We start from the raw sequence: 20,560 nt of genomic DNA, 5'->3' as shown, positions 1-20,560 counted from the left end.
TCTCAAACACAGATAGCCAACTCCAAAGGTACACAGTCATACTAGTAAATATTACAGTCAGACCATCATGTGATCAAGCAGCCAAGAATGTTTCCAACAAAGGTAACAGCCTGATTTTCCAGTCACAGTAACACAAACTGAATTATCCAATGGAATGATTTCAGTGTTTTTTAACTATCAGGCTTAGATTTGATACTTTTGGTTGAAATTGTTACTCTTAACTAGAGGTAGGTATGTGCAGCCTCAGCACATACAATATACAAAGATTTCATCTGGTACCCACCTCAACTACTGTTGCCGAATAGGAGCTCATGTAATCTTTTTCGAACCTCTTAGCCCAAGAGTTTCAAAATGATAAAATGGAATGCAGTATTTAAAAGATAAAAAAAGTCTTTATTAATGATATACATTTTACCTCACTACTCTCTAGAATATAATGACATTTTTTGCCTCAATGTAGTCAGAGTTTGACACCAAAGACACGCAATATCTCTTCCACAGTTATCCCCCAATGTAATTAACAGTAAAATATTAAACATAATGCATTTAGCCAAAGTAATTGCAGGCGTAGATGTTAGATTCAACTAAAAATGATTGCTAAATTATTGATTTGAAAACTTCAGCAGCTTTGGGATCAAACTAGTTCGACATTAGTCATCTTCACCATCTTTACCAGGTTTCACTCGAATATTCATTCGGTTTCTCCTTCTTCCACTACAAAATACCACTGACTTATGCACCTTCTGCCCTGTAGTCTCTTGTTTTCCATCTCTCACTGGCTCCTCTACACCTTTCTCATGGCACCAGGCTTTTGTATCTTCTACATCGTTCATTTCACCATAATTAAGGTGTGCTAATTCCACTTGTCCAGGTTCCTCTGGACTCAGTCCCATTTTCTTTGTCAGCTTTCTGACCACAATATGATCTTCATGTTCTGTCCTGTCTACACCATCTGTCTTGCTGCCTGCTGGTTTCAACGGTTTGGAGAATAGGATTTTACCAGAAACATTATCAAATTCCTGTGTAAAACAGGAAGTCAAGCTTTCATCCAGGTCCACTTTGGATTCTTCTTTTCTCTGTTTCTTCAAGCTGTCCATGAACTCAAATGCCACAGCTGTATTCTTCTCACTGCTAGTTTCGGGAACATCCTCCAGACTATACTTAGTCCAGCGTTCAGGATGTAAAAGGTAATCTGGGACAAACTTTTCTTTTTTACATGAAGCATTACTTTGTTTTCTTCTGGGAGGCTCTCCAATAACCGGTCTCTTTTCAGAAATAGTGCTCTGATTTCCTGGAGGAGATGCCACTGTCAGTTTTCTGAGAAAAGGAGCTGGATTCAGTGGATGCTTAGATTCACTATCAACAAGGTTGGTGTCCCTGGGATGAGATGTATCAAATTTTACTACATTCTCTAAACCACTAAATATATTCTGAGTACGAAAAGAGAAGCTGGAACTAGTTCCCCGCAGCTGAAACAATTGTGATGGTGGTCTGCTTCCAACAACAGATAAAGAATGATTAGCCATGTAGTCACACTGTGGTTCAATACCAACATTAAGTGAGCCATCTGAGGACCAGGAATCTGCACCAAATTCCCTAAGAGGTGACAAAGAATTGAATGACTGCAGATTGGTCTCAGAGTCAGAGTCACTGAGCGATCCTGTATCACTGGATATCATAGTTTCACGATCAGAACCTTTTAGAAGCAAGGCATCTGTGGAAACCATGCTGTTTTCTCTGTCAGCCATTTTATTGCAATAAAGGAACGTTGTCTTCAGAGGGCACTGCAGCAAACAATTGCTTCCAGATGTCCAAGGAGCTCACAGCCTAGTCAAAAAAAACACACAACCGGAATATATAATAAAAGATTACATAGGTAAAGGAACTTGAAGAACACAAAAACTTTATATTATAAAAGTGTGCACTTTATCTAGTAAAAATATTGCACTAAGAGCTATATTTAAATATTAAATCAAAATGCATTACCATTAAACTTTAAACAGAGCCAATACAATGTAGTCAGATCTAGCTTATTGTTAAATGTTCGGAACTTACTATTTTGCTACATAATAAAATGTACACTGGAAACAAATTCATTATCAAAATCAAACTGATAATTGAACAATTTTGTTACTTATCCAGAATAATGTAATATTTTCTTTTATCTGTGCAGCATCACAGAAATATTAGAACTCTGTTTAAAACTGGTGAACTATTTAGCAGCAATTAAGTAATTTTATTGAACCTGAGTGATTCTGTGCAGTTAGCTAAATAAAAATGATTAAGTACGAGTTTAACATACAGAGTGAAAAAAGGCAGCTGGGTCAGTTCAGCATGATTTTATTAATAATATTTTAAAAATATCCACACTAAACCACTGACTCCCATAGCTACTTTGACCACACTAAGGACTCTATTTCATCCTCCCAGTTTGTTTATTGATGTTAAATTTGTACAATGGTGCAACTTTCCATACCTGCACTTTTGAAACACCTTCCTTTTCTTAAAACAAACAGTATCTTCCCACTCCACTGCGGCTGACAAGCTCTCCATTCCATGTCCCACTGTTCTGTTTAGACCCTTCCCAGGCCTCTCAGACTACATTAGAATCACATTTGTCCTTACCTCTTACATAAGTAGCTTCCATATTCAAAACATCATCCCCTGCTAATTTTCTATCTCCAGTACATTCACACCATCAAAACACATCTTCCCTTCCAATCCACTAGCATTCCTAAGTGACATTTCCTCTGCCACACTGCTCCACGTCTGGAATTATCTCCTGTCTTTCCTAGGTGAGAGCAGGAGAAAGAACACTTGCTTTTTTCACACCCTCTCTCCTTTCCATCCAAAGACACAAATATTGCTTTCAGGTGAAACAGTGAGTTACTTATATTTGTTTCAAATTTAGCATACTATATTTGCTGCTAACAATGCACGTCAGAGATCAATCACTGACTTGGTATACAATTTGCACAAGGTCTTCATTTAATTTGCAACCTTCTCACTGTCGATCACTTTATGTCACTTCTTCACTGTGGAACATCTTAGGTAGCAGACATCAATGAAATTCAAAGTAGCCTTGAGGTATAGCACCACAATCATAACTTCTGGAGCCTTATTTTGTTTTTGGTCATCATAAATTCCGCTGCTTAGCATTACGTAGACTTGCTCTGGTTTTTGTTGAAATTCCAGGAATATGAAACACATTTACACTTAGCTGATACCACTGCACAAATACCATTTTTCTTGAGAACAAAAGAAAAACATATTTAACCAACGTAGGGGCAGTGTCAATACTAGAAATTAAATACTTTTCATTTTGTCACACACGGTCAATGACCTTGGGGCCAAGTGTAAAATCACAACACCATGAGCAGCTTCTGTTATGGCACTGTGTTTTTCTTCCCCTTTTTCCTACACCAGCCTAAATGAGACTGCAATATAGTAGCACATTCAACGTTGTGCTGTGAACTAAAGGGAGACCAAATTTATACCACAGATATCCTTAGTCTCAGTGACATGGGGCAATTTCATTCCATAAATCTCAGCTGCATTTCAGCCCAGGCCTAATTCACTGCATCACGCATTCATCCCAGCATTCTGGTTGAGATACTGGCTAGGTTTTCTTCTACGTATCCAATGCTGGACCATAGTAGACAGTAAAGTAGCATTTGTAGCAATATTATTCTTATGAGATTAAGAAAAAAAGTACCTCGGCCTCCTCAATGTTACTAGACACAACCCAAATATTTTCTCTTTTTTTTCTCTTTATTCATTCATAGGATAAGGGCATCACTGGTTAGGCAGCATTCATTGCCCATCTGTAATCGCCCAGATGGCAGTTACAAGTCAAACACATTGCAATGTAATTTTGTCTATCGATGAAGTTTAGATAAAATTTAGATGATATTCCATTGAGAATAAAAATTAGAAACAAAGGAAATAGGGCTTTCGGCCCATCAAACCCACTCCTCCAATGAACATGATCATGGCTGATCCTCTATCTTAATGCAACACTGCTACTCTCTCCCCATATCCCTTAACACCTTTAGCTTCTATAAATCTATTTCTTTCTTAAATGTATTCAGTGACTTTGTCTCCACTGAGATCCTCTCTCATTCTTCTGAACTCCAGCAAGTACAGACAAAATCTATCCAATTTGTCCTCATATGAGGAATCCGCCACCCAGGAATCAGTCTGGTGAATCTTACTTCACTTCCTCTATGGCAAGTTTTCTAAGGTAAGGAGTTCAAAACTGTACACAATACTCCAGGTGTGGTCTCACCAATGCCTTGTCTTGACTAAGTTGATTGAGCTCTTTGAAGAAGCAACAGAAAGAGTTGGCAAGCATGGAGTTCCAAAAGGTCTTCAATAAAGTATCACGTAACAGTTTTGAACACATTGAACAAAAGAGACAGTAATAGCATGGATACTAACTCTTAAATGACTTCTGAAACAGCCCAGCAAGCCATTCAGCTATATCTAACTACTAAAAGGTCTCAAAAAAAGTGAAACTTAAACAAATGGACCACCCAGCGTTGATCTTGATCTGAAGTGGGAGGAAAGGAAAAAGTGTATGAGAATGAGAGTGAGAAACCAAAAGGAGAACATACTTGACCTTATCCTCACCAATCTGTTCGCTGCAGATGCATCTGTCTGTGATTGTGGAAGGAGTAACCATGACACAGCACTCGTGGAGGCGAAGTCCCATCTTCACATTTAGATATCCTCCATCTATAATGCTAAATGGTTGTGGACAGATCTAATGACTGAATGGGGCAACCATGAGGAACTGTATGCCAGCATTCACAGCAGATTACACTTCAACACAATTTGCAACCTCACAGCCCAATATATCCTCCACTAAGCCAGAGCATCGACCCTGGTTCAACGAACAGGGCAGGACCACATCCAGTTATCAATGATGGTGGACAATTTAACAGCTCATTGGAGGAGAAGGCTTCACAATATCTTTGTTCTCAATGATGGGGGCGGCGCGGGGGTGGGGGGTGCTAACATACCAATGTAAAAGATGAGGCTGAAGATTGCCGAGTGGATGGTCCATCTCAGCCTCTTCTACTAGTCCCCAGCATTACAGATGCCAATCTTCAGCCAATTCAGTTCAATCCATGTGATATCAAAAATAAATCCGAAGGCACTGGATACTGTAAAGGCTACGGACCCTGATAATATTCCAGCAACAGATTTTATCCTCCAGAACTTGGTACTTACCTATCCAAGCTGTTCCACTGCAGCTATAGTAGCTGCATCTATCAGACAATGTGGAATATTGCCCAAATACACAAGATTCAAAAAGGACAATCCAAATCTGCCAATTACTGGCCCATCTATCTGCTCACATTCATCTGTAAAGTGATACAGGGGTCTGAATAGTGCTATCAAGCAGATCCAGTTTCAAAATAATCTGCTCAATTTTCCCAGGACCAATCAGCTCCTGACTCATTACAGCTTTGGTTTAAACATGTAAAGAGTCAGAGAAGAAGGCAGCAAGGACAAAAACAAAAGCTAGAAAAGGGAATAAGAAAAGTGGTAGGCTGAGAAACCAAGGACAAAATTCAAACAGGGCAAGTGAGAAAAATGAGGAGGATGCAAACACTGTTAAAAGGACAAACTTCAAGGCTTTGTGCCTTAATGCATGTAGCATCTGCAATAAAATGGAAGAACTACTCTCGCAGATAGATGTAGACAGATACAATATAAGTGGGATTACAGAGACATGGCTTCAGGGTGACCAGGGATGGGAACTGAATGTGCCAGGGGATTCAGTATTTAGGAAGGACAGGCAAACAAAAAAAGATGGTGGAGCGGCATTCTGATTAAAGAGGAAATTAACACAATAGCGATAAAGGATATTAGCTCTGTGGAGAGTTGAGAAATACCAAGGGGCAAAAGATATTCGTAAGTGTCATAGGGTAAGTGAGTAGGGACCCCCAAGCTGCAGTGGTGATGTCAAGAATGGCATTAAACAGGAAATTAGAGATGCATGTGATAAGGGAATATCGGTGATTATGGGTGATTTTAATCTGGATATTAGGCAAATGACATTAGCCACAATCCCGTAGAAAGGAATTCTTGGAGTGCATACGGGATGGTTTTCTTGACCAATATCTGGACCAAGAACCAGCCTTCATTGACTGGGTACTGTGTAATGAAAAGGGAATCATTGCCAATTTAGCTGTTCAAGAACCCTTGGGGAAGAGCGACCGTAACATGGTGTAATTTTTTATGAAGTTGGAGAGTGAGGTTGTTGATTCGGAGACTAAGGGACTGAACCTTAATAAAGGAAATGACGAGGATATCAGGTGTGAGTTGGCCTTGATAGATATGGGGGAGTAGGGATGACAGTGGATAGGCAATGGCAAACATTCAAGGAACGCATGGGGGAATTGCAACACCTGTTTATTCCTGTCTGTTGCATAAGCAAAATGGGTAAGAGGGCCAATACATGGCTTACAAAGGAAATAAGGGATAGAATCCAATCCAAGGAAGAAGTGTATGGATTGGCCAAAAAAAATAAATCTGAGGATTAGGAGCAGTTTAGAATTCAGCAAAGAAGGACCAAGGGATTGATTAAGAAGGGGAAAATAGAGTATGAAAGTAAAATTGCAGGGAACATAATGGCTGACACTGAGAATTTCTATAGGTACGTGAAGAGAAAAGAGATTGATAAAGACAAAAGTAGGTCCCCTACAGACAGAAACGGAGCATGTATAATAGGGGACAAAGAAATAGCCGAGGAACTGTATACATACTTTGGTTCTGTCTTCACAAAAGAGGACACAAATCAGATTCCAGAACTGTTGGAGAAGGCAAGATTTAGTGAGAGGGAAGAGCTGAGGGAGATCAATATTGGTAGAGAAACGGTGCTGGGAAAATTGTTGGGATTGAAGGCTGATAAATCCCTAGGGCTTGATAATCTACATCCCGGAGTATTTAAGTAAGTAGCTAGCAAGAGATAGTGCTAGCATTGGTGGTCATCTTTCGGGATTCTACAGACTCTGGAACAGTCCCTGCAGATTGTAGGGTGGCTAATGTCATTCCGATATTCAAAGTGGGACACAGAAAGAAAACAGGGAATTATAGACCAGTAAGCCTAACATTGGTAGTGGGGAAAATTATCAAATCCATTGTCAAGGATTTTATAGCAGAGCATTTAGAAAGCAGTAGTAGGATCAAACAGAGTCAGCATGGATTTACGAAGGGGAAATCATGCTTGACAAATCTGTTGGAATTCTATGAAGATGTAACTAGTAGAGTTGACAAGGATTGCCAGTTGATGCCAGCATTTGACATAGGCCCACATTAGAGATTAATGTGCAAGATTAAAGTACATGGGATTGGCATAAGTGTATTGAGATGGACAGGAAACTGGTTGGCAGAGAGGAAACAAAGAGTAGGAGTTAATGGGTCCTTTTAAAATTGGTAGGCAGTGAATAGCGGGTGCCACAGGGATCAGTGCTAGGACCCCATCTATTCACAATACATAATAAAGATTTGGATAAGGGATCAAAATGTAACATCTCAAAGTTTGCAGATGATACCAAGTTGGGTGAGAAGGTGAACTGTGACAAGGTTACAGAGATCCTTCAACAGGATCTCGACAGGTTGGGTGAGTGGACAAATCAACAGTAGATGCAGAAGAATTTGGATAAATGTGAGGTTGTTCACATCAGAAGCAAAAGCAAGGCGGCAGATTACTACCTGAATGGCTGTAAATTGGAAGAGGGAGTGTGCAGCGGGACCTGGGCATCCTTATGCACCAGTTGCTGAAGGTAAACATGCAGGTGCAGCAGGCGGTAAAGAAGGCAAATGGTATGTTGGCCTTCATTGTGAGAGGTGGAGTACAGGAATAGATGTGTTGTACAGGGCCTTGGTGAGACCATACCTGGAATATTATGCGTTGTTTTGATCTCCTTTTCTGAGGAAGGATCCGGCTGCTTTGAAGGGCGTGCAGCGAGGGTTGACCAGGCTGATTCCGGGGATTGCAGGTCTGGTGTCTGAGGAGAGATTGACTAGGTTGGGATTGCTTTTGCTGGAGTTCAGATGAATGGGGGTGGAGAGAAATCTCATAGGCTTATAAAATTCTAACAGGTCTAGTCAGGGTAGATGCAGGGAGAAGTTCCTGACAGCAGGTGTGTCCAGAGCCTGGGATCACAGTATGACGATTGGGGTAGAGGATTTAGGATGGCGATGAGGAGATATTTCTTCACCTAAAAAGTGCTGAGCCTGTGGAATTCATTACCACAGGAAGTAGTTTATGCCAAAACATTGAATGTATTCAAAAGGTGACTAGACATAGCACTTGGGGAAAATGGGATCAAAGGTTATGGGGAGAAAGTAGGATTAGGTGATTGAGTTGGACAATCAGCCATGTTCATGAAGAATGGCAGAGCAGGCTCAAAGGACTGGATGACCTCCTCCTGCTGCTATCTTCTATTTTTCTATGGGCAAAAGAGCTGAACTACGGAGTAAAGATCAAAGTTATTCCCGGTGATGTCGGGTCCTCAGTTGACCAAGCATGGCATCAAAGAGCCCTATCAAAATAAAGAATTGGGAATGTTCTCCACCGGTTAGAGTCATATGAGCAAATCAGAAGATGTTTGTGGTTTTTGGAGGGCAGTGATCTCAGCTCCACAATATCTTTGCAGGAGTTATTCAGGACAGTGTCTTAGGCCCAGCAATCTCAATTTAATAACCGTCCTTGATTAATAAAGTCAAAATTGGAGACGTTCACTCATGGTGGCACTATGTCCAGCAGATTTGCAACTCTCCAGGTACCAAAGCTAAGTCTGAATACAGAATGACCTGAACAGTATGCAGGCTTGAGATGACAGGTGGCAAGTAGCATTCATGGCACACATGTACCTCTAGCAATGCCCTCCCCAAGAGAAAATCTAAGTATCACCCCTTGACATTCAGTGGTATACCATCACTGATACCCCTCCATCAACTTTTTCGGGGTTTACAATGAATCAGAAACTGAACTGGTACAGTGTGGAAACAGACCCTTTGGCCCAACAAGTCCACACTGACCCTCAGAGTATCCCACCAAACCCGTCACCCTAATCTACACATCCCTGAACACTATGGGCAATTTAGCATGGTCAATCCCCCTAGCCTACACATCTTTGGCCTATGGGAGGAAACCAGAGCACCTGGAGGAAACCCACGCAGACACAGGGAGATTACGCAAACTCCAAGACCCAGCGACCCAGATTCAGTTCCACTCTCGGGTGACTATCTGTGTTGCTGTGACTGCAAAAGCAGGTCAGATGCCAGAAATCCTGCAATGAAGAACTCACCTCCTGACTCTCCAAAGCCTGTCCATCATCCACATAGTACAAGTCAGGCATATGATGGAATACTCCCAATTGCCTACAACAGTATTTAAGACACTTAGACGCTAGCTAGGACAATGCAGTATGCTGGAGTGGCACATCATGAAACATTCACTCCCTTCACTACTGACACATAATAAAGCATTTCAGACAGCATTTTCAAACCTACTTCCATCCAGAAGGGCAAGGACAGCAAAAAGCTTGGTACATGATGGTACCTAAAGTGGTATGAGAAAATATCATATGTCACATTTACTAAAAACAGTATTCCATTCATTAAAGATTTATATTCCCAGAATACATCCACCAGATCATTAGAATGAAGGTATTTTTGACAATTTGATAAATCAAGGATTATGCTGTGTTGGAGGGGGTTTGGCAACAATTTTGGAAAAAAAATTTGTGTTTGATCAGATGCTGTTGATAGATGAATCTACAGAGATAGCTTATACTGCCAGCACTTTCACTGAATTACGTTATTTTATACCCATTGTTAAGTTAGTTAAAAGCTACAATTCCTAAAGGATACAGCCAGTAAATTTTAGGAGAAATATAATTCCTTCTCGTATCTATCAATAGATAGATAGGAAACCTACTGATCAATGCTTACCTTGTTCTGAGACTGGATCAGTTTTCCTCCTTCCCGGTCTGTCAAAGCTACCAGAGTTCTGAGCTCCCACACCCTGCAGAAAAAAATTCAAAATCATCAAACTTAGCACTTTAGAGATAACAAAGTGTGGAGCTGGATGAACACAGTAGGCCAAGCAGCATCTTAGGAGCACAAAAGCTGACATTTCGGGCCTAGATCCTTCATCAGAAACGGGGGAGGGGAAGAGGATTCTGAAATAAATAGGGAGAGAGGGGGAGGTGGATCGAAGATGGATAGAGGAAAAGATTTGTGGGGAGGAAACAGACAAGTTAAAGTAGAGGGGTTGGAGCCAGTAGAGGTGAGTGTAGGTGGGGAGGTAGGGAGGGGAAGGGCAGTCCGGGGAGGACTGGTCAAGGGGGCGGGATGAGGTTGGTAGGTAGGAAATAGTGGTGCAGCTTGAGGTGGGAGGAGAGGATAGGTGAGAGGAAGAACAGGTTAGGGAGGCCAGGACGAGCTGGCTGGTTTTGGGATGCATTGGGGGGAGGGGAGATTTTAAACCTTGTGAAATCCACATTGATACCATTGGGCTGCAGAGTTCCCAAGTGGAATATGAGTTGCTTTTCCTGCAACCTTCGGCTGGCGTTGTTGCGGCACTGCAGGAGGCCCAGGATGGACATGTTGTCTGAGGAATGGGAGACGGAGTTGAAATGGTTCGCGACTGGGAAGTGCAGTTGTTAATTGCGAACCCAGCGTAAATGGTCTGCAAAGCCGTGCCCAAGCCTCCGCTTAGTTTCCCCAATGTAGAGGAAGCCACACCAGGTACAATGGATACAGTATACCACATTGGCAGATGTGCAGGTGAACATCTGCTTGATGGAGAAAGTCTTCTTAGGGCCTGGGATGGGGTTAAGGGAGGCGGTATGGGGTCAAGTGTAGCACTTCCTGCGGTTGCAGGGGAAAGTGCCGGGTGTGGTGGGGTTGGAGGGGAGTGTGGAGCGGACAAGCGAGTCACGGAGAGAGTGGTCCCTCTGGAAAGCAGACAAGGGTGGAGATGGAAAAATGTCTTTGGTGGTGGGGTCGGATTACAGATGGCGGAAGTGTTGAAGGATGGTGCATTGGATCTAGAGGTTGGTGGGGTGGTATGTGAGGATGAGGGGAATCTCTTTTGCCGGTTATAGTGGGGACGGGGTGTGAGGGATGAGTTGCGGGAAATGCAGGAGATACGGTCAAGGGTGTTCTCGACCACTGTGGGGGAGAAGTTGCGGTCCTTGAAAAACGAGGACATCTGAGATGTGCGGGAGTGGAATGCCTCATCCTGGGAGCAGATGTGGTGGAGGCGAAGGAATTGGGAATAGGGGATGGAATTTTTGCAGGAAGGAAGGTGGGAGGAGGTGTATTCTAGATAGCCGTGGGATTTGGTGGGCTTGAAATGGATATCGGTTTCTAGGTAGTTGCCTCAGAGGGAGACAGAGGGGTCAGGGAAGTTGAGGGATGTGTTGGAGATGGTCCAGGTGAACTTGAGGTTGGAGTGGAAAGTGTTGGTGAAGTGGATGAACTGTTCGAGCTCCTCGTGGGAGCACGAGGTGGTGCCGATACAGTCATCAATGTAATGGAGGAAGAGGTGGGGTTTAAGGCCAGTGTAGGTATGCAGAGGGATTGTTCCACGTAACCTACAAAAAGGCAGGCATAGCTTGAGCCAATGCAGGTATCCATGGCCACCCCCTTCATCTGTAATCTCAGGCAACCGACAAGCCCACCGACTCCCACAGCTACCTAGAGTACACCTCCTCCCACCGCTACCTAGAGTACACCTCCTCCCACCCTCCTTCCTGCAAAAATTCCATCCCCTATTCCCAACTCTTTCGCCTCCTCTGCTCCCAGGATGAGGCATTCCACTCCCGCACATCTCAGATGTCCTTGTTTTTCAAGGACTGCAACATCCCCCCAGCAGTGGTTGAGAACGCCCTCGACCGTGTCTCCCGCAGTTCCTGCAACAACTGCCAAAAGAGAATCCCCCTTGTCCTCACATACCACCCCAGGAACCTCCGGATACAACGCAATTCCTCTGACACTTCCACCATCTGCAATCTGACCCCCCACCAAAGACATTTTTCCGTCCCCACCCTTGTCTGCTTTCCGGACAAGGCCTCCTCTACATCGAGGAAACCAAGGGGAGGCTTGGGGACCGCTTTGCAGAACACCTACGCTCGGTTTGCAATAAACAACTGCACCTCCCAGTCGCGAACCATTTCAACTCCCCCTCCCATTCCTCAGATGACATGTCCATCCTGGGCCTCCTGCAGTGCCGCAACAATGCCAGCCGAAGGTTGCAGGAACAGCAACTCATATTCCACTTGGGAACCCTGCAGCCCAATGGTATCAATGTGGATTTCACAAGCTTCAAAATCTCCCCTCCCCCCAATGCATCCCAAAACCAGCCCAGCTCATCCCCACCTCCCCAACCTGTTCTTCCTCTCACCTATCCTCTCCTCCCACCTCAAGCTGCACCCCCATTTCCTACCTACTAACCTCATCCCGCCCCCTTGACCTGTCTGTCCTCCCCGGACTGACCTATCCCCTCCCTACCTTCCCACCTACACTCACCCTCTACTGGCTCCATCCCTGTCTCTTTAACTTGTCTGTCTCTTCTCCACCTATCTTCTCCTCTATCCATCTTCAATCCCCCTCCCCCTCTCCCCCTATTTATTTCAGAACCCTCTCCCCCTCCCCCTTTTAACGAAGGATCTAGGCCCAAAACGTCAGCTTTTGTGCTCCTAAGATGCTGCTTGGCCTGCTGTGCTCATTCAGCTCCACACTTTGTTATCTCGGATTCTCCAGCATCTGCAGTTCCAATTATGTCTGACCAAACCTAGCACTTTTATTGTTTTTATCTGCTGCATAAAATGTCGCAAATTTTGGAATCAAGAGGAATTCGTATTTTGAACTTTATATTTACATTACTCTTTAATGTATCAATGATTAACACCCTGCTGAACCACCATTTCTGACACATAAAGGTTCTGAAGACTCAATTCTAAGCTACTTCAGAAACAGGCATTTGCATCCTCCTCAATGAACAAGATCATTGTTTATTTTCCTGTACGTGATGCTCAAATCATTGAAAAATAGTTTGTTGTCAAGTGGTTTGGAATGGAAATAAAGTAGGGTAACTTCTTAAATAAAAATAGAAAATACTGGAAATAAAATACTCAGCAGTTATAACTTCATCTGTGGAGACAGAAGCAGAGTTACTATTTCAGACTAATAATCTTATCAGAACTGAAAGCGGTGCATTTTTTTCTTGTTTTATTGGCTTTTTCCAACTTTCACTGGAAGGGCTCAATCTTTTTATGGCAATAGTGACCAATACACATGACCTTTCGCATGGTGAACTCTAAGAAGGATCCTTCACATTGCTTTCTCATATATAAACTATTAGTTTGTGCCAAGTGTTCACAATAAATGATTAGTGCCTACTAGAATACCAATAGCAGAATATCAATGTTAATTGGCTCATATTTTAACATTGTTTAAATTTATAGACACCCTTTCCATTTGGGCAGCTTCTTTATTTGAAAGAACAGAGTACCACAGATGCTGAAAATCTAAAATAAAGAAAACAAGTCTGGCAGAGTTCAGCAAGTAGTATCCATTATGCATAGATAAAGAGAGAAAATGGAAGTTACAGGTCAATCATCTTTCATCATTCTGGGTGGTCAATTCTCTACCACTCAATGACTGTATCAACATCATGGTTTAGACTGTGCTGTGTGCACAATAACACCATGCTTCTTACTGAAATCTATGACTTAATCTTCCTAAATTGTCACAGTGGTGGTATAGCATGTATTTCCAAATTATGCTTTTGCCTCTGATCCTTCTCCTTTCGTATTTTCTCTTCCTTCCAGCATATTGATTTATTTGAACTCTCTTAAATCCTTTTTGCCTCTGATCCTTGCTTTCCTTCTTCAGCGGCTATAGTGAGCAATTCTTAAGTTCTTGGTGATTTCAACATTCAAAACTTCCCTTGTCACTTCTCTGAACTGAATGATCTCCCTAAGCGACTTGCAATATAAACAGTCTTACTCACATTCATGCCACTTTCTCAACTCTGCCATTCCTAGTGACCTTTCTATGCTGATGGTAAAACCATCTCCAATTACTTCCTTGCATTCCTGTCACCCATAGCCCATAACCCCTTTCCAATATCACTTATTTTATATCTATCCCTTGAAAGTACTCTCCTCCAGTTCACCTACAAATGTTGCTGCATGGGCCAGTGTTGGTAAAGAATTATAGTCTGAGAGCTAAACCCTATGACTTAACTCCCCCATATTTAACAAGTTAGCTAATCTCTATCTAGGACATTGGAGAGATGCAATGTGGTGACCTTGTGCTGCAGTAGTGTTATCCCTACCTATGAACCAGGGACCTGGGTTCAAGTCCCATTTTCTCCACAAGTGTGCAATAACATATTTGAACAGCCTGATTAGAAAACATCTAGGAAATTGTTAGGTTGGAAGAAAATAGCCAACTACCCTTGGTTATTATCCATTTACCACTGCTGGAGATTCACAAGTAGATATTAATTGAGTGCAGTATCAGATTCACTTGCTTAGGTATAAGTTAATTAGTCAAAAGCATGAATAATCAAGTAATTAAAGGGGGAGAAAATAAGCACATCTATTATCATTAGAGAAAAAGGTGCAAGAGGGAAACTAATGAGAGGTAAAGGCTGTTAGGTCTCCTGGACCTGTTGGGTCGTACCCTTGGATTTTAAAGGAGATACTTGCACTAGGTTGCTTTGATTCTACAAAGGTATTTCCAATCTTGTTGGGCCAATGTAGCACCGTTCTTCAAAAAAGGGAGACAAAACACAGCTAACTATAGGCTAGTTAGATTAACCTTTGTAATTGGGAAAATGTTATAGTCTGTTGTAAAGCATGTAAGAACAGAGCATTTAGGAATATATATGATCAAACCGAGTCAGCATGGTGTACAGTCATAGAATTGTGCAACACGGACGCAAACCGTTTGGTCCAACTTGACCATGCCGATCAGATATCCTAAATTAATCCAGCCTATTTGCCAGTATTTGACCCATGTCCCTCTAAAACTTTCCTAATCATGTATTCATCCAGATGCCTTTTAACTGTTGTAGCTTTATCAGTCTTCACCACTTCCTCTGGCAGCTTATTCCATACACACAGCACTCTCGGTGTGAAAAAGGTGCCCCTTCGGTCACATTTAAATCTTTCCCCACACACTGTAGACCTATGACCTCTAGTTTTGGACTTCCCTACTCTGGGAAAAAGACATTGGCTATTCACCCTATCCATGCCCCTCATGATTTTATAAACCTCCATAAAGTCCCCCCTCAGCTTAAAAGCTCCAGGGAAAACAGCCGCAGTCTGTTCAGCCTCTCCCTATAGCTCACACTCTCCAACCCTGGCAATATCCTTGTAATTTGTTTTGCACCCTTTCAAGTTTAGCCACATCTTTCCTGTAGCAGGGAAACCAGAATTGAATGCGGTATTCCAAAAGTGCCCTGACCATATTCTCTACAGCCATAACATGACATCCCAACTCCTATACTCAGTGCACTGACCAATAAAGGCAAGCGTACCCAATGCCTTCTTCATCAGACTGTCTGGCTGTAACTCCACCTTCAAGGAACTATGAATCTGCACCCCAAGGTCTTTTTGCTCAGCAACACTCCCCAAGGCCCTACCATTAAGCATATAAATCCTGCCCTGACTTTCCTAGAGATAACCCATCTACCCAACTGTATTTGCAATTTTTTGGCCTTCCTGAAACTGCCATCCATCACACCCCTGGTTCCTGTAAATTCCTCATGGCCTCTAACTGCTGCTTCAACCAATCCATGAGATCAATAGGATTCACAAATCATGAAAAACATTGAAATTCTCCCTAGTCTCCCATATCTGACAGGAAGAGCACATTTCTCTACTAAAGGCCATCTCTGCACCTTAATCTACTGACCTTAGTGCTCCAAAAACACTTCACAAAAGGGAATCATGCCTGATAGATTTATTAGAATTTTTTGAAGTCATAATAGAGGATAGATAAAGGTGAACCAGGAGGTGTAATATATTTAGATTTCCAAAAGGCATTTGATGAGATATCGCACGTTAGATCACTTAATAAGAGATCATGGTGTTGCAGGTAGAATATTAAGCATTTTAGAGGGTTGCTAATAGACAGATTTAGGATAAAATGGGTATTTTAATGATGGCAACCTGCAAGTAAGAGTGCCACAGGAATTGTGGATAAAGCCACAGTTATTTACAATATATATTGACTTGGATGTGAAATTGAAGGTCAAGTTTCCGGATGACTCAAAAGTAGGTGGGAGAGCAATTAGTGAGGATGAGACAAGGGGTCTACAGAGGGATGCAGTAGGCTAAGTGAGTAGGTAAAAAGTTGGAAGATGGAACATAATGTTGGTGAGGTTATGCACTTTAGCATGAAGAACAGAAGAAGTGAATATTATTTAAATAAGGAAATGAAAGGCTACAGAAAGCTGCAGCACTGTGGGGTCCTTGTGCATGAATCACGAGCGTTCAAGTTCAGTGGATAATATGCAGGTGAATGAATTATTGGCCTTTATTTCAAATGGAATAAAATATAAAGTTATACATAATATATAAAACTGTACAAGAGATGAACCACACCCCTGAAATACAGTGAACAGTTCTGGTCCCTTTATCAAAGGAAAGATATATTGGTATCGAGACAGTCCAGAGAAGGTTTGCTACATTGATCCCAGGCAGGATGGGATTTTATGATGAGAGATTGGGTAGGTTGGGCTTGTACCCATTTGAATTTAGAAGAATGAGAGGACACCTTTTTGAAACACAATATTCTTAGGGAACGTCACATGGTGCATGAGAGGCTGTTTCTCCTTGTGGGAAGAGTGTGGGACTAGGGGGCATAATCTCAGAGTAATGGGATCCCCACTTAAGACAGATGATGAGAAACTATTTCTCTCAAAGGATAGTGAACCAATGGAATTCTTTACTGCAGAGGACAATGGAGGCTATGTTGTTAACTATGTTCATGGCTGAGATAGGCAGATTTCTCTTCAGTAAGGAAGTCAAGAATTGTGAGGATAATGTGAGAAAATAGAGCTAAGTGGGGTTGATTATCACATCAGGGATTTATGTCGAGGAAGAAGACCAAATGTTCTAAATAGCCTGTTGCTGATCCTACATCTTCTGAAGTTGAACCTCATGGTTTTTATGTCTAAGTTCAAGTTGTATCAAGTTTGGCCGGGTTATTCTTGCAGCAAAACCAAGTGAGTTTTCTCATTAAATTGTACTAAACTTAACATGTTAATTGGCATTTCAACCATCACAGCAAAAATCCTGTCAGAATCCATCCCATCTCACCACGGGCTGTTCCATGGAGATCCTCCCTAAGACTAGCATCCCTTGTGGTTGCTCCATTTTCCAAAGCTATCCTGTCAGTCATTGAAGTCAGGAAAAATGTCAGAGAGAGGGAGGCTGGCCACCCTTCTGAGAGAAACCTGGGGGTCTTTGTAGATTGAATGGTCAACAGAACAGCAGTCCTATTCCCAGGTGACCAGCCGAAGAGGCCACACCACCACACCATGCCAGAATGGTCAGAGATCACCAGATAGTCAATGCTTTCTCCAAAATAAGCAGGACTGGCTACAGTGCTGCCGGAAGGTGAACAATCTCCTCTGCTCTGACAGGGTAAGTGTGGTGCTTTGTTCTTCACTACCTTACACTTAGCAGACACCCTTGACTGAGGACTGCTGCACAGCATGGCCACCTGACTGGTTGTGAGACTGTGTCAGCTGTCAATTCAAGGCACTGTACAGTAAGACAAGGAATGCCAGTAGGGACCAGGGTGATTGCACGTGAAGGAAGCAAGGGAGCAGCCATGGACGATAGTTTAGTCTACAGCACGGAATGGGTTCCTGTCTCTCAGAGGTACCTGCATCCAATATAGGTGTACAGTGCTGCCAGTGTGTCCTGGTAGATAAACCTGCATTTGAGAATGCCAGGATGGTGGCAATGGCACCCTGAAAGTCAAGATCTACTGTACACGATGGAAGGGTACATAAGGGTGGTATTGGTGAATTGTGTCCTAAGGTACAGTTTTTCTATGGGCAAAACATAGGTCTTTTGCAGCAAGTAATGAACTGAAGCCATCTAAACCTACTCTGGTCGACTTTTCATGACAGCTAGTTTGTCTGGTAAGATTGCAACTCATTGCTATTGATAAATGATTTAAATAATTTCACCATGTTGTTTGACAAGACTGTACAAGATGCAGTGACCTTAACATTGAGACGGCCCTCAAAATCTCACCCGATTCCAAGAAAGATCTCATCACAGCCTGATAAAATTCAACCAAATTTGGCATTAAAACAGTAATGGAACATTTAGAAGGTCACAGGCAGGTCACATTATTAGAGTTCTGCATTTGTGCACCAGGGCTGATTCCCAAGAATGAAAGAGTTCTATCACAGAATGGTGTAGTACTTGGGCCTTTAGTTATTGGCAACTTTATTGAAACACGTGAAGATTCTAAGGAGATAGTAGGAACTGCAGATGCTGGAGAATCTGAGATAACAAGGTGTAGAGCTGGATGATCACAGCAGGCCAAGCAGCATCAGAGGAACGGGAAGACTGACGTTTCAGAAAATTTTCTGAGGGATCTAGGCCGGAAACGTCAGCCTTGCTGCTTGGCTCGCTGTGTTCATCCAGCTCTACACCGTGTTATCTAAGATTCTAAGGAGGCTTGACCGGGTAAATGCTCAGTGGAAGAATCTGGAAAGGGCGGGGGGGGGGGGATTGTGAAGTTTACTCATGCTTGGATTTTTCTATGGTATAGAGCAATGGAGGCCGGGGCACTAGTATACTGAAGGCTAAATTAGACAAATTAGTAATCTACAAGGGAATAATGTGACATAGGCAAGAATGTGAAATTGAGCATCCAGATCAACAAGATATTACCGAATGGCAGAACTGGTTCGGGTAACCAAAAAAATATCGCAGCCCTGTTCGTCTTTCTAACGGCTCTCATTTGCATGTTCTGCTAATACTCACTTCTCGGCTCTGTTGTGAGCGATGTCACTTTGATAAAACGACCAAGAGTGATCAAAGGCGATGATGGCCTGATGTCTTCTACACGGAAATGAGTTAGCACTACAGTAATAAGTTATAACAGTTGCTTTTTACGCTAGATTTCCAGACTTATTTGTTTCATGAAATATTCATATCTCCGCATGAAGATTGCGCAGTGTGTTCTGCTACATCTTTCAATCATTCCGTAATACTCACAAATTCCGAGTGGTGGACAAGATATTGTCTAGCTCCAAAAGCACAGCGGTTCTTTGTTCATTCAGTTGTGACTCTGAGTCCATATCCCTCTAGTCCCGATAATAGCCTAATTCCCAGATACTGACTCCGGTCTCTGCAACACCTTCTACAGGCCCATTCACTGACAACAAGCGCGCCACTACCCTGGATGCGTGATGGGAATTGTAGTCCTACAACTCTCGCTTCATCCTCGAGAACTACAATTCCCATCATACCGTGCAAACCATCTCCAATACTCACCATGGTAGCAACCGGCCAGTCTGCCAAGCGACGGTGATGAGCAGTTGCTCTGACGAATTAAGAGCGGAGGAATTGGTTTATTCCAATCGGGGTGAGGGAGAAGACGGAATTTTTTGTTGCTGGGCCACTTGGAACGCTAAGTGCGCGCTAAATATTGCATGCTACTGTTGGCAATGGCGGGACGGATAGAGGGATATTGAGTTGTTGTGTAAGCCTTCTGGGTGCCCGCGTTGTGGGATGGTTAGTACCGCCCCTCTGCTTTGTCCTGTTGGTTGGGATTCCCACCGGTCACCTGGTGCTGTGTGTCGGTACGGACACCCGCCCACCTTGAATTAGATGTTTATTCAGCCAGGCTGATCATAGAGGCGCAGGAGTTTGAGGTGTGCAATCACACAAAACAGATAGGAATCCTGCCTGCGCTTGGAGATCATGGCAATTCCAGAGCAAGGCAGTAAATCGGGATTCGTCATCCTGATAGCTCACATCAATATGGCTCTATATTCCACTTGCTTCTGGATCCAGACTGGGGTCGTGCCTGTGAGTAGTAATCTGCCTTTTACTGATAAATGATAAGTTAAAATGTAGTGGAGTGCCCTCGATTGCGTAATGTTCGGAGCTTGTCATATTAAGAACGACAATTTAAAGAAGTCTGCTGAATCACGAAACGTTAGAATTGCCTTGTGTGGTCTCATTCTAAACTTCCTTATCTTTAATGTTTCATGATTGAACGGACTGTCTAAGCTGCAAAGAATTTAATAACGTTTTTAAACCTGGGCACTGATCGTTGCACGAGCAGGAAGTACCGCGAAGTTTATTGAGTAATGCATCAAGAAGTGATTGAAATTTATGTAATAGTGTAGTAAACCAAGCTGTTCGACCTATCGTTCTTGAACCGGCTCTTTGAAGCAACTAGCTAATTGAACACACTCCTCCCCACTCCTGTTTTATTTCTTACCACACAGTTTTCCTCTTCCCCCCCCTAACTGCACCTTGTA

The 20,560-nt window shown here is 42.7% G+C and overlaps 2 protein-coding genes across 10 annotated transcripts in view; one reads left to right on the top strand and one right to left on the bottom strand.

Annotated features, from left to right (window-relative positions):
* Nucleotides 1–372: 372 nt before the first annotated feature.
* Nucleotides 373–19,802, bottom strand: tssc4 (tumor suppressing subtransferable candidate 4). 6 transcript variants are annotated; one of them, XM_048545137.2, is made up of 5 exons: nucleotides 19,287–19,495; nucleotides 9,973–10,045; nucleotides 9,532–9,580; nucleotides 4,633–4,745; nucleotides 373–1,827 (listed from the first exon to the last, which is right to left on the bottom strand). In XM_048545137.2, the coding sequence occupies exon 5, from the start codon at nucleotides 1,746–1,748 to the stop codon at nucleotides 651–653; it is 1,098 nt and encodes a 365-aa protein (XP_048401094.1). In that variant the 5' UTR covers nucleotides 1,749–1,827; nucleotides 4,633–4,745; nucleotides 9,532–9,580; nucleotides 9,973–10,045; nucleotides 19,287–19,495; the 3' UTR covers nucleotides 373–650. The 6 variants fall into 6 exon arrangements, with proteins under 6 accessions (XP_048401094.1, XP_048401097.1, XP_048401092.1 ...); XM_048545140.2 differs by lacking the exons at nucleotides 4,633–4,745; nucleotides 19,287–19,495 and adding an exon at nucleotides 19,566–19,802; XM_048545135.2 differs by lacking the exon at nucleotides 4,633–4,745.
* Nucleotides 19,542–20,560, top strand: part of slc22a18 (solute carrier family 22 member 18) — a 99,776-nt gene continuing 98,757 nt past the window's right edge. For 2 of the 4 annotated variants that reach the window (XM_048545129.2, XM_048545131.2), the window contains exon 1: nucleotides 19,554–20,102. In XM_048545129.2, coding sequence (XP_048401086.1) covers nucleotides 19,995–20,102 — 108 coding nt within the window. In that variant the 5' untranslated portion in view covers nucleotides 19,554–19,994. Of the gene's footprint in view, nucleotides 20,103–20,560 lie in introns of all 4 variants that reach the window. The other 2 variants (XM_048545133.2, XM_048545130.2) reach the window with 2 other exon arrangements.

Source organism: Stegostoma tigrinum, chromosome 17 (assembly GCF_030684315.1).
Source record: "Stegostoma tigrinum isolate sSteTig4 chromosome 17, sSteTig4.hap1, whole genome shotgun sequence".
Classification (NCBI taxonomy): domain Eukaryota; kingdom Metazoa; phylum Chordata; class Chondrichthyes; order Orectolobiformes; family Stegostomatidae; genus Stegostoma; species Stegostoma tigrinum.
The sequence above is the reverse complement of the archived record's forward strand: the minus strand, read 5'-3'. Positions and strand labels throughout refer to the sequence as shown.

Coding starts and splice junctions, on each gene's coding strand:
- tssc4 (XM_048545140.2), bottom strand. CDS start 1,748: ATGGCTGACAGAGAAAACAGCATGGTTTCCACAGATGCCTTGCTTCTA.